Source organism: Zophobas morio, unplaced genomic scaffold (genome assembly GCF_036711695.1).
Source record: "Zophobas morio isolate AGI-343-1 ecotype UQ-CSIRO unplaced genomic scaffold, CSIRO_AGI_Zmor_V1 ptg000004l, whole genome shotgun sequence".
Taxonomy (NCBI): domain Eukaryota; kingdom Metazoa; phylum Arthropoda; class Insecta; order Coleoptera; family Tenebrionidae; genus Zophobas; species Zophobas morio.
In genome coordinates, this window is record NW_026972109.1 from 13559745 (window position 1) to 13572203 (window position 12459).

The 12459-nt window shown below is 34.6% G+C and overlaps 2 protein-coding genes across 2 annotated transcripts; both read right to left on the minus strand.

Annotated features, from left to right (window-relative positions):
• Nucleotides 1-410: 410 nt before the first annotated feature.
• Nucleotides 411-3357, minus strand: LOC135141966 (kinetochore protein NDC80 homolog). Its single transcript, XM_064073593.1, has 17 exons — nucleotides 3169-3357; nucleotides 3024-3066; nucleotides 2913-2972; nucleotides 2813-2863; nucleotides 2729-2758; nucleotides 2578-2673; nucleotides 2303-2525; nucleotides 2126-2250; nucleotides 1978-2068; nucleotides 1812-1930; nucleotides 1642-1765; nucleotides 1381-1586; nucleotides 1217-1333; nucleotides 956-1168; nucleotides 792-907; nucleotides 642-744; nucleotides 411-590 (listed from the first exon to the last, which is right to left on the minus strand). The coding sequence occupies exons 1-17, from the start codon at nucleotides 3246-3248 to the stop codon at nucleotides 480-482; spliced, it is 1908 nt and encodes a 635-aa protein (XP_063929663.1). The 5' UTR covers nucleotides 3249-3357; the 3' UTR covers nucleotides 411-479.
• Nucleotides 3358-4120: 763 nt separating this feature from the next.
• LOC135141982 (myosin regulatory light chain 2) lies at nucleotides 4121-5178 on the minus strand. Its single transcript, XM_064073613.1, has 3 exons — nucleotides 5076-5178; nucleotides 4543-4988; nucleotides 4121-4496 (listed from the first exon to the last, which is right to left on the minus strand). The coding sequence occupies exons 1-3, from the start codon at nucleotides 5076-5078 to the stop codon at nucleotides 4331-4333; spliced, it is 615 nt and encodes a 204-aa protein (XP_063929683.1). The 5' UTR covers nucleotides 5079-5178; the 3' UTR covers nucleotides 4121-4330.
• Nucleotides 5179-12459: the final 7281 nt, after the last annotated feature.

The window sequence follows — 12459 nt, forward strand, 5'->3', positions numbered from 1 at the left end:
GCCGCCATGACTTCCAAAGCCCACTCACCAGAAAAATCTCAATGGTTTTTCTCTTACTCAGCAGTTGCGACAATGTTGAACTAACGAATAATTCCACATTCTACATCTCTGTCTATAAAAGAAAGTTACAAAATATTCGTTTCAGCGTTCCATTTGTAGAATAAAGACAGTAATTATTTACACAAACAAAACTGACAAATTTTCCACGTTGGACGCAACCATTATCGCACAAGGTAAGTCAGCACATGATTGCACAATGGCGCCTGTACCGGACATTACAATAATCACTTTTTGAATATTTTTTTCCAAATATCTAATCAATTGTATTTTTTAAATTGTTTCCCAACGAAAGAATGAATGGGAAGCAAATTAATTTTTACAAGTAACCCCAGCTGCTTATAAAAGCCATATTCGAATTAATATTTTTAATATCTAAACAATACTTAACATTTTAAAATAGAAAATTTAGAAAAGAGTGTTTACTTTTTAACTTCGTCCAGGTTGTGCAGGTCATCTAAAACATTTCCCTCCGTTTCTGCTACTTTAGTTAAACAGTCTTTCAACATGTCAAAAATTTCTGTGCGGATGTTCTAAAAACAGAAAATAATGTTCACGTTCAGAAAAAAATACAACAAACCTACATTCATTTCCTGTAAATTACCAACTATAATATCGTGCAGTTTTCTAAAAAAATTTAAAGCCATTTGTTTTTTTCTTTCTAAGTCGTCGAATTTTTCCTTGTGTCTGTAAATTAAAGTTTAACAATATTCCCCGCTACCGTTACCACTTACATTTCCCTCAGTTCCGCCAGTTCTTGTTTATTCTTCTCCAGAGTTGTTTCAGTGTCTTTCAAACTTGCCACTTTTCGTGAAAAATTATTTCGACCGTCTTGTCTTTGTTTAGTCAACTAAAAAATCCAAGTTAGAAAAGATTAGTGCGAAAAAATGTTAACCACCATCTCCACTTCTTTGTCAATCATTTCAATTTTTTTTTCGACCGCCGTAATAGTTTTAGTCAAAATCTCGATACTTTCTTGAAGAGTTTTTTTTTGTTGCTTGATTTTCGAAGCGTCAGTTTTCATGTTAGCAAGAGAAAAATTGATTTTCGCAATTTCTGAAGCAAACATATTTTTGAATTTGTTGTAAGTCTTTGAGAGTTCTTCCATGTCCTGAAAGTTTTTCGTGGAATAAATACACACAAACACGAAAGGACTTACGTTTTGAAATTCCGTAGATAAAAAATCTTTTTCCTTCAAGTAGAGTAGTTTAAGCGCGGGTTCGATTGACGCTAGTTTCATAACGCGGTTGTTAAAACGGTAGACTTGAGTTTGGAGCTAAAACAAACGTTGTACTTTGTAACAGATTAAATAAGCATTGGTACCTCTTTCTTCGCCTCAACTAATTTAAAATCAGATGCGTCTTTCAAAGTTTTTTTCTCCTTGTTTGATTCTTTCTTCAGGCTTATTGTATGTTGTAGTTCATCTATATGTTGAACAATTCTTTTTTTATCTGCAACTGTGTACGATTGTTTGTTAATTATTCCCGTAAGCTCCGCCACTCTTTCCTTTTTCATTTTGATTGCTGCTTCTGAAATAGTTTCAATTTTTAACAAATTTTTAATTTACTTAAGTAGAAAAATTACTCAGTCTTTCGCGTCGGTCCTTCAGAGCTGTGATGGCGTACTTTTCATCGTCTTCTTTTTCTTTTTTATTTTCATAGTAAGTGTCAATTTCATTTTGCATTCTTTTTATTTCGCGTTGGAGATTCTGTAAAAATATTGCAATAAAAAACAACTAGAAGAGCTGAACCTACTTCATTCTTTATTTGCTTATTTTCTAATTTCTTTAATTGTTCTTCCTTCCCTTTTCTGAGTTTTGAGACTCTTGATTTTATGTCGCTTAACTCGTTTGCGTCAACGTTTAAAATTTTTGCTGAAAGTGAGATTTGAATATGAGTGATGAATTGTGTTCTTGCATACCAAATGTTTCCCCAAACTCTCTGTCTATCTGTTCTCGATTACCAGTGCCGTTGTATGATAAGTACCTCTTAGTAAGAAAGTCTGTGATACACTAAAATTTTTGTTTAAGACATTGGCGATTTAACTTTTAACTTGAAATAAAACATACCTCAATTTTCTTACGTTTAAGATCGTCTGCAGGTGCTTGTACAGGCACAGAATTTATGGTATTTATAAGATCAACTAGCCAAGAAAACATGGAAACAACGTCACGCCACGCATGTTTCGTGTTAACTACAGTTAAAAAAAAAAATAGTTACACAATATAATGACGTGTGAAAATTACCTGTCTGTAAAAATGAATTTTTTATGTTTCCTGGGTAATGAAGCATTTTAAGGGTGTTTGCAACAACAGTCTTATAATTGGCATTCTGCACATTTAAAGAAGGGTTAATTTCTTTAAACAGAATATTAATGACAAAAACAAATGTTTCTATTGTAATTGGTGGTCTTAACACGTGCAGAATGGACTCAGGACAATTTTGATTATATTGCAGGAAATTATGAACCTGAAATTATTTATACCGTTTTCATGATTGGATTTTTTTTAAGTTATTTTACTTTTGTCAGCTGCACATTCACCCAGTCCTTATCTTGCTCAGACCCTATTTTGAAAGGTGACTTACTTCTCGATCGATATGAAGATGGTGTCATGTTCTACAACATAACAATGCCAGAAAATACGTAAATAAAAATATTTTAAGATATATACCGACGTAGATCTTTTAAATAAGGCGGAAGCCTAAAATAAAAAATGTATTATCGCATCTGAATAAAAGTTAAAGTAAAGACGTACCACTGAAGGTGTCGTTATACTGGTTTTCCTGATGCCGCTCGTTTTAGTGGCCTAAAAAAGTCGTTTCAGTTTTTATTTTTGAAAACATTACAAACCTTACTAGACTTGGCGTTGCATATTTGCCTATACTAGTTTTTTTGCTGGTACTCGCCGCAGATGTCTAAAATGAATTAAAATAATTTTTGGGAAAATTTAATTTTGGATATAGTACCGCCACTGGAGTTGCTCCCACTGATCTTTTCGGCCCGCTTATCCTAAAAAGCAGATATATATTATTGAGTTATCTTATTTTAGTTAACTGACTGTAATTCTCTATGCAGTTCTATTTTTTTACAAACAATTAAATTCTGTCTTACCGAACTGCAGACTTTGATCTTCGTCCCATATCGGTCTTTGGTAATGGTATGTGTGAACTACTACTAGATCTTCGAAACATTTTTCTCAACAGTTAATCACTGAAAATGCTATTTTTTGGTATTAACGAATAACGGACACTCTAAAGCGTTTTTTTACGGTTGTTTAAAACGGCTGTCAAATGTCATTTACACGTCACAACATCGCTGTCAGCCAATAGAAACTTCCAGATTTGCGTCAGCGCACTAATAACAATTGTAATTGGTCCGATGTCTAAAACCGATTTCAGACGAGTTTAGTTTATTTGGAATATTGGTTAAGGAATAAGGATGAAATTAAACGTAAACTGCCAGTACAAATCGCCTTAATACTAAATCGTATCAAAAATCGGCAGGGACGATGTCAGAAAATTCGTTCACTGCTTGTCATCACTTGCACTTGTTAACGTGTGTATAGTTGGTTGCATATGTATTCATTCGTTGTCATTGCAAGTTATAACTATTTATGTATTTTTTAAATAGTCAGATACTTCCGAAGTATTGTAAGAATGTCATGGGTCCTACGAAACAAATACAGACTTGTCTACGTGATTTTTTTTTAATTGGTCACGTGTTTCAACCAAATAAAGACATCAAGATCACTACTGAATCGTAGGTGACATTATGTAAGTGGCGCCTGCGCATTATTTTGAAATTATATTTTACATACCCCTATGCTTATAAAAATAGTGACCGCAAACTTTGTGCTCAAATTATTTTTAGCCTTTCGTAATTATGTAATCTCTTTTTCTGTATTTCCCAACTAAAACGTGCTCCTCTAATACCTTTGTGTCTAATGTTCAGGGAACAAAATCACATACTGACATGGTACCAGCGAATGTTTTATTTATTTTTTCCAACAAAATGACATTAAGATCAACAAAAATGAACAAAATAAATGAAACCCAAAATAATATAAAATTAATGATTTATTAAACAGTCGCAGATGTCATCGCGACGTACATGAACCAAAAAGGCGTACGACTTGTACAAAATGGCACGATTTACATCTTGTGGTGAGCTCAACATGATGATGGAAGAAATGTCATCAGTGACATTGTTTCAAATGAGAAAATAACTGCAGTTACGACGAGATGATTGATACGATGATGATAGAGTGTTGCATTTAGGCGGCTTCTCCTTCGCCTTCGTCCTCAGGAGCGGCGGTCAAGAGCTGGATAAGAGCCGTTGTGTCAATCCTGCCCTTGTCGTCGATCTCCATGGCGTCGAAGGCATCGTCGACCTCCTTGGCGGAGAACTTGTCTCCCCAGGTCATCAGCGCGTGCCTGAACCTAAAACCCCAAAATTTAACTCAGCTCCAGCTTTTCACCCGCTCACCTTTCGCTGTCGATGGTGCCACCTTCGTCGAAGGATTTGAACGCCGCTACTACGACGTCATCGTCGTCGGTGCCGCCGGAGTCTTGCATGCGGTTGCCGAACAAACCCAACAACTGGGTGAAGTTGATTGGTCCAGGTGCTTCGTTGATCATCTCGTCGAGCTCCTTCTCGTTGGAGAGCTTACCGACGGCGTCGAAGGTCGCCCTCAAGTCGGCTTTGCTGATGATGCCGTCCTTGTCGTGGTCCATGAGCTGGAAGCCCTCCTTGAACTCGGCCACTTGAGACTGGGAGAACATGGAGAAGACATTGGATCCAGAGCGTTTGGCCTTCTTGGAAGAGCCCTTCGACGAGCTCCTGGTCTCGGCCGGAGCGGGGGCGGGTGCGGGCGCGGCCTCGGCAGGCGCCTCTTCCTTCTTCTTCTTCTTAACCTTCTTTTCTTTATCCGCCTGGAAACAGATATTGGCACTGCACTAAACACTTCACGGCACTAACACCGGCAAGGAGATGGGGTATGGGTGGCTACACAGACTTACCATTGTGTCGAAAGGGTCTACTCCAATGAACTCCCGCGACTGGGAGGCGAAGACGGCGACGCTTACTTAAATAAGTTCGGCCGACGCCAGACGACGTAAGATTGGCGCGGGCCATATATAGAGACTGCTGAGAATAGAATTCACTTTGCTTGTTTGAAATACTATAGCAGAAGCGAAGGGTTCGCTAGGAAGGTTTTCGAGGAGGGTGAGCTGGTAGGTCTCGAAGGAGACACCTTAACCCACTTTTGATATTGTTATTAATAATATGGACTACCAAGTGACGTATTCTAATCTACGTGTGAGTGATATATAGTTGGTTTTATTTTTATTTTTCCAACTATACAATATCCCGGTCAATCCTGGTCAAGTAACTTGATTTGTATACATCAACGTAATCACGGCCATTTAATTCTGGAACTACCTTTACAAAGTATTGTAATATGCTTTAAATTTAGAAAAAAGGAATGTCGGTTATTATTTTTAGAATGGGAGCAGAGTGAAGTACGCTTGTGATTCATGGGATTTTAATTTACAAATTCGACCTTAAGACAGGATTACTCCATTCATTAGCAACCGCGTGACCGTTTAAAAGCAGCTAATATTTTGAGATTAACTAGAAGACTTTTAAAGACAGTACTCATATAATCAGTGCTTGATCTGTATAAAATACTGGCACAGTTAATTAATTTTAGGTTGTTCCTGACAAAAATCTAGGTCATAGCTTGAAAAAGAACAATTATGTTACAAAATCCAGTGTATAATTAAAATTTACTGTCTTACCAGGAAATCATAGAACCAGCGACCTTTTAAAACATTTAAGAGAGTTATTAATAAGTCTTTTGGAAAATACGTCATTCCGAAATTGTACATAGTAAATATGTTGTAAATTTTATAAAAAAAGCATACTCCTACAGTTTTTACCGGTACACATCCAGATTTTTGGAAAAAAATCAAAATTATGTCAACATTTTGTAATTTAACCCTGAAACTGAATGCTTTGAAATCTTGCAAACCTTTCAAGATTATCGTAAGCTTGATAGGTAAATCTTTAATCAAAATTTACCGTTTAGCCCTCCCACAAAATTGATGACCTTATCAGAAAATTTTGCTGAATAAATCCTATTTGTACAATAAGCAACATAATTATTATAACTCGATCATTGTTATTTATCAGTGCTTTCGTAGTTATACCGGATGTCTGGAAAATGGCGGATTAACTCTTCAGTACGTTATGTAGAGGGTTTCGGGAGTCCCAAAAAAAAAAAAAAATTAAAATAGTCTATTATACGCCAAGGTAGTGAAGACAATCATTATCGACCGAACGCAGATTAGAACCCCATACGTGAAGCGTCGAGGGTTATAAGCGTGAGCAGGGCCGGTCCTAGTATATTTGGCGCCGGAGGCAACATTTTCAAGAGCGCCTATGTAGATGTGCCTAAAGGGTTTTTTTTGTAGGTATTATAAAACAAATGAAACATTTGAAACAGGTTTTATTTTTATAACTAACAAGTACCAAAAATTCATATATAGATAATTTTGAAATATTAATTTATATTAATTTTACGGGCTTTAATGCTGGTAAACTGTTAAATGATTTTACGAGGGTCTATTTCTTTGGCAATGTCTTTTTCAATAGATATAATAGCGAGATCGTTAAGCCTATCTTGTGTCATTGTTGACCGATGGTAATTTTTTATTATTTTTAATTTAGAAAAACTTCGTTCTGCTGAAGCGACTGAAACTGGGATGGTCAGTAAAAGTTTTAGGGCAATTGCAATGTTCGGGTACAATGATAATATTTCGTTTTTGTGCAAATAATTTAGAACATCTATTGGTGCGAATACACTGGGTGGTAGCAACAAATCGTGTAACTCCCTATACAAATCGTTACCATCAAGGTCTTTATTTTCTTCATCTGTCAATGCCAGTTGAAGGTCCATACAATTAACAACTCATTTGGTGGTATCTCGTTTAAATTTTTAAAATTATATCAAAAGCTAAAGAGCTCACAGTGTTCTTGAAGAAGCTGAAACCTTTCTGATACCGCATTTATTGCAACATCTAAAATTACATAATAAAATTCAATTTGGAATTTTTTTTGGGGATCTATAATATTTTCATCTTTAGCCTCATAATTAAAATTTCTTCAAGGAACCCTCTTGTTTTTTATTTCTGCTTGTTTTGCAATTTTTCTTTTATAGTTATCCCACCCAGATAATTTTCTTTTCATTCCAAGTCCGGACATCTGTTAATTTTAGACATATTTTCTTTAATTTCTTATATTGAATGTGTATAAGAATTTAAAAAAAATATGTCTGTGGGCGGATGTAATTTTATATTTTGAATTTTATTTTTCTTACCTTTGTTAAATCACTGACACTAAAAGAATTCACGTTATAATACAATGTTATTAAAAGAAAGCACAAATGAACGACAATCTAGTTTTTGTTTGTTTCGTATGCTTGCAAAGACAAGACTAAACTGTGACTAAACTCATTTTGCGAAAATTCGGGAACAGAAAATGTGTTTCTCCCCTAAAATAAAAAGTATACATTACCAAACAAAGATGCCGACAAATGAAGTGATTATTAGTGCCTAATATATGTATATTGGGTCTCGGTGTCTGACAGTCCGACTTCCGGTCTTGACGGCCAAGGCGGCAGGCTTTTACCTGCAGGCCGATTTAAAGCATAAAGATATCGCTTATATTTTAGCGAAGGCGTTTACTACCCGATTCCGAAGTCTAGAAAAAAATGCATCTGTTTCAAATATTTTTAATAATTTGAAATTGAATTTAGCCACATTTGGCGCCTGTTTCACGTTGGCGCCTATGGCAAGTGCCTCCTCTGCCTCCCCTGTTAATCCGGCCCTGAGCGTGAGGTCTATAATGGTCTATAATGTCTGGCAAATGACATACCCTCTAAGAAAAGAGAGGGTGGGTGGGCGGGGCTAGTATCTGCTAAAATAAGATCGATTTTGGCAAATGAGATACCTTCTAACATGGACATAATATTTATATCAATTTTCAAATAACTTTACTTTCTTTACTTTTCGTTCTTTTGATATATTCATTGAAAAACGACCCGTAGATTACATACTTACATAAATCTGTATAATCACTAGTTAATGTTTATTAGTTAGTAACTTAAAGCGATTGTAGCTTTATTTGTTATTGATCTATGCTGTTCCAAATAATATAATTTCTGAAATTGTTAGTTAAATAAAATAAGCGTAAACTAAGCTAAAATATAACTAAATATGTATAAATATTATTTTATTGTGTAAAATTATGATGTGATATTACCAAATTTGTAGCTGACATATTTCACAAAATTATACCTTGAAATTTCATTATTTTTCAATTGAACAATTTTAGATTCTATAAACATTTGTCTACGAAGTACATCATTTGCAATATATCGTTTTTCGTTTTTATGCACAGAATTTATTTTTATAATAACCAAGATTATACAGGTGCTACTGGCGTAGTTGTACCTTGCCCTCTAACCCCGAACGGAAATGTACCACTGTTCTGTCAACTGTACCTGACTACCTGATACTTGAGCAAAATTTGCTAGTACCTCCTAAAATAAGACCGATTTTTGCAGATGAGATAGCTTGTAAGAAAAGAGAGGGTGGGTGGGTGGGGTACTAGTAGCTGCTAAGATAAAACTGGTTTTAGCAGGTACTAGCTCCGCCCACCCGCCCTCTATTTTCTTAGAGAGATCTCATTTGCCAAAATCAGTCTTATCCTAGCTAGTAGCTGCTAAGATAAAACTGATTTTGGCAAATGACATACCATCCAAGAAAAGAGAGGGTGGGTGGGCGGGGCTAGTACATGCTAAAGTAAGACCGATTTTGGCAAATGACATACATTCTAAGAAAAAAGAGGGCGGGTGGGTGGGGCTAGTACCTGTTAAGACTAATTTTGGCAAATGACATAATCTGTAAGAAAATAAAGGAGAGGCAGCTCGGACTAGTACCTGCCAGCTAAGATAAAACTGATTTTAGCAAATTAAATTTAATTAAATAATTATAAGAAAAAACACTAGGGGCTCCGAAGCACTTTCAAATTCTTCCTAAACAGGAATACCTAGAACCTCAAGATTGTTTTAAATTTTTCAAAAAAACAGAATCCACAAATAGAACACCAAAGTACTCCAAAATTGTTTTAAATAATTTACAAAAAAAATCTCCATGGGCTCCCAAAATAAGACACCATGGGTATCCAAGAGCCTCCTGATTAAAAAAAAAAATACTGCCGCACTGAAGACTTTTTCAAATTCGTAAAAAATAAAACACTCAAAAGATTTTTTCAAGTTCATCCAGCAACAAAACACCAGATTCCAAATTATTACAAAAACAACACAACCAAATTAATTATTTTTAATAACACCTGCATATGCTCGCTGCGCTCGCATTCTAAGCGTTCTTTTGCGGTTTAGTCTCATAGAAATGAAAGAGAACAAATCTTTAGACTTATTATTTAAAAAAAAACAAACGTTAATTATGCGAGCGTAGCGAGCACATTCAGGTTGCTCCGACTTTAAGATTCACAAACATTTTCAAGATTCACTTTTTCACACACTAAAAATTCTCTCATTAGGGGAAGGCGGGGTAAAGTGAACATAGATATGAAATAATGGGCAAATAAACTTTTATATGCATTATATCAATGATTTAGCGCTTTATGCTGATTCATCGAACATTCGGCTATAACTATAAAGAACTAAAAACGTCAATTGTTAAATATTTTCTTACTTATTTACAATTTACTCCAACCGTGCATTTGGTCCACTTTACCCCTATAGGGAGGGTAAAGTGGTCTGCCTGATTGGGTAAAGTGGACATATTAATAGAAAATCATAAAAATAAGTACAAAATATGTACAATAAATTTTGAAAAAATATACAACACTTTATTTCAAAATTCCATTAAAACTCAATAACATATCTTTTATAAAATACAAACAAAAAATATAAACAATTGATAGGCTTTTGGGCACAAATATCACAAATAAAATTTTTCATTTTTTTGTTAAACCCTGAGCAATCTTCATGAGCCCAATTTTTACGTTTTGTGCACTGGACCCATTTTTCTTTAGTCTTAGGGTCGCTAAACAGGGAACTACAATAAATACATGCAGCATCGTCTTCCCTATTTTTCGAATCATTTTTGGTAAATGTCAGTCTTTTGTTAGGAATTTTGGTTGTTTCTTTGAGGATAGTCCTATTTTCTTGAAGTTCCTTTGTATAAGGACTTCCCGTCAGTACCGCAGTTTTACCTGGTTCAGTTTGCCCCATAATACGATGGTCCAGTTTGCCCCAAAATGTACTTCAAAGATATTTCCGGTCATATTTCTTGAAACATGAACGTATACAGTTAAATTTTACAATATATCAATAAAATAATGTCAGGGCTATAACATGAGATAATGTAGTATCATAAATATACAACATCATCTTAGCTGAAGCTTACACATGTACATAAAAAGTTACCATTTTGAGACCACCAACAGGCACACGCACATTAACAACAGAACACTGTGCGCAAAATTTAAAAATTTTTGTTGGCGACATCTAGCGACAAAAAATCATCTATTAATAATTTAAAAAAATATTTTTTTCAAGAAGATATCTTTAATTAAGCAAGTGTTCACTTTGCCTGCTATGACCTTTTTGCCCCACGTTCCCCTAATAATAATTTAGCTTCCCAGAGACATCGAGAAATTACGCTGCGCTCGCATTTTAAACGTTTTTTTTTCAACTGTATTCTCATAGAAATGTGCAGGAAAAAGTCTCAGGGAAGGGTTCACTTTTTTAGACAATAAAAAAATTCTCCTACTAATAATTTAGTTTCTCAGGAACACTGACGAGTAATTTTTAATAACACCTAAACGTGCTCGCTGCGCTTTTTAGGAATAATGTGGTTTCATAAGAACATCATCAGTAAGGCTATTTACATTATTAAAATATACTTAAAAAATCAACTTCGAGAGTACATACAAGCGCAGTGAGCACATATAAGTTGGTGCAGTCTCATCTTTTTTTAATTATTTTATAGGTAGAATTTTTTACATAACTTTAAAAAAATGAATCAGAGTTAACTTTATTGACTAATTTTTGACAAAAATTATCACCAAAGAAATGTGACCTGACCGAACCTGACCTGACCCCTCATGGCCTGACAAGCATCAGGTCAACGTTTTGAGTGTGTGTACAATTTCTTTAGCCAATTTTTTTATAACGAATAAAATTTATTTGTAAATTTATAACTCGTAATCCATGAAATTATTATATTTGTAACCAGTTCAGTTCTGGTTTAATTTTTTTTTTATTCGAACTGAAATAAATAACTACAATCCTAGCAAACAGTGGGTTTTTTTGAAAAGAAACAAAGCCTTGAGAACACCTAAAACCTGTTTAGGAGAACGCGAACGGTGGGAATAAATTCCGCGTTTAAATAATATTTTATAAATGATAACAAGCAGTGCAACTCGAACAGTCTTGAAAGTATAAATTATTAAACCAAAACTGTTTTTAATACGAATTCAAAGTAAATCAACAAGGAAAAAAATTGGTCGAAAGTTATTTAGGCAAAGTTTCCCTTGACCCAAAAGTCGAAGCATACATGTCCAACTTCCTATTTTTTTATGCCACCCTTTATAAGTTCAAATAAAGATAGAAGTGAATTAAACTATATCTAAGCAAGCACGTTTTACGTATATTTTAATTTTAGTAAGAAAATTTTGAGATGACATCAAGTTTTCAAAATTGATACCAAATATCGTTTCTGAAAGCATTTAATAAGGGGATTCATAAAGGTAAAGTATGTAGGGATATATAATTCCACATTTTTAAGATTTTTAAAAAATAAATGTTTATTGTTCAAATCATAAAATAAAATATCTTTAAAAACACGAAAGCAAGAATTGGGCGTTTATTTTCCCTACCCATAAGCTAAAATCCTCCCCTGCAGTCTCTAATAAAATCGAGGTCCTCTTAATTTCCAGCAATTTCGCCAACCGTTTCTATTATCTGGACCAGATGCTCACCACGGCTCAATAGGCTGACATAAAAGATCGAGAAGGCCCTAAACGAATACAAATGACCACGAAATATTTGTAAAATTACATACCATCCCTAATTCAGGTAGATAGCGTCAAAAACCCAGAACCGCACTTCACACATTCCTCAGGGAACATTTCAGGTGCCGGTCCTATTCACTTACATTGTATATTTTTTCTCAAAGGAATTTTCTACGCATTTCATGTTTGATCCTGTTTCTATAAACACAATAGACTCGAAAATTATTAACAGTTATCTTCATGAGCAACTGGAGAAATTGAATAAAAAATTTTGAGTTATATTAGAAGTCGTAGTAC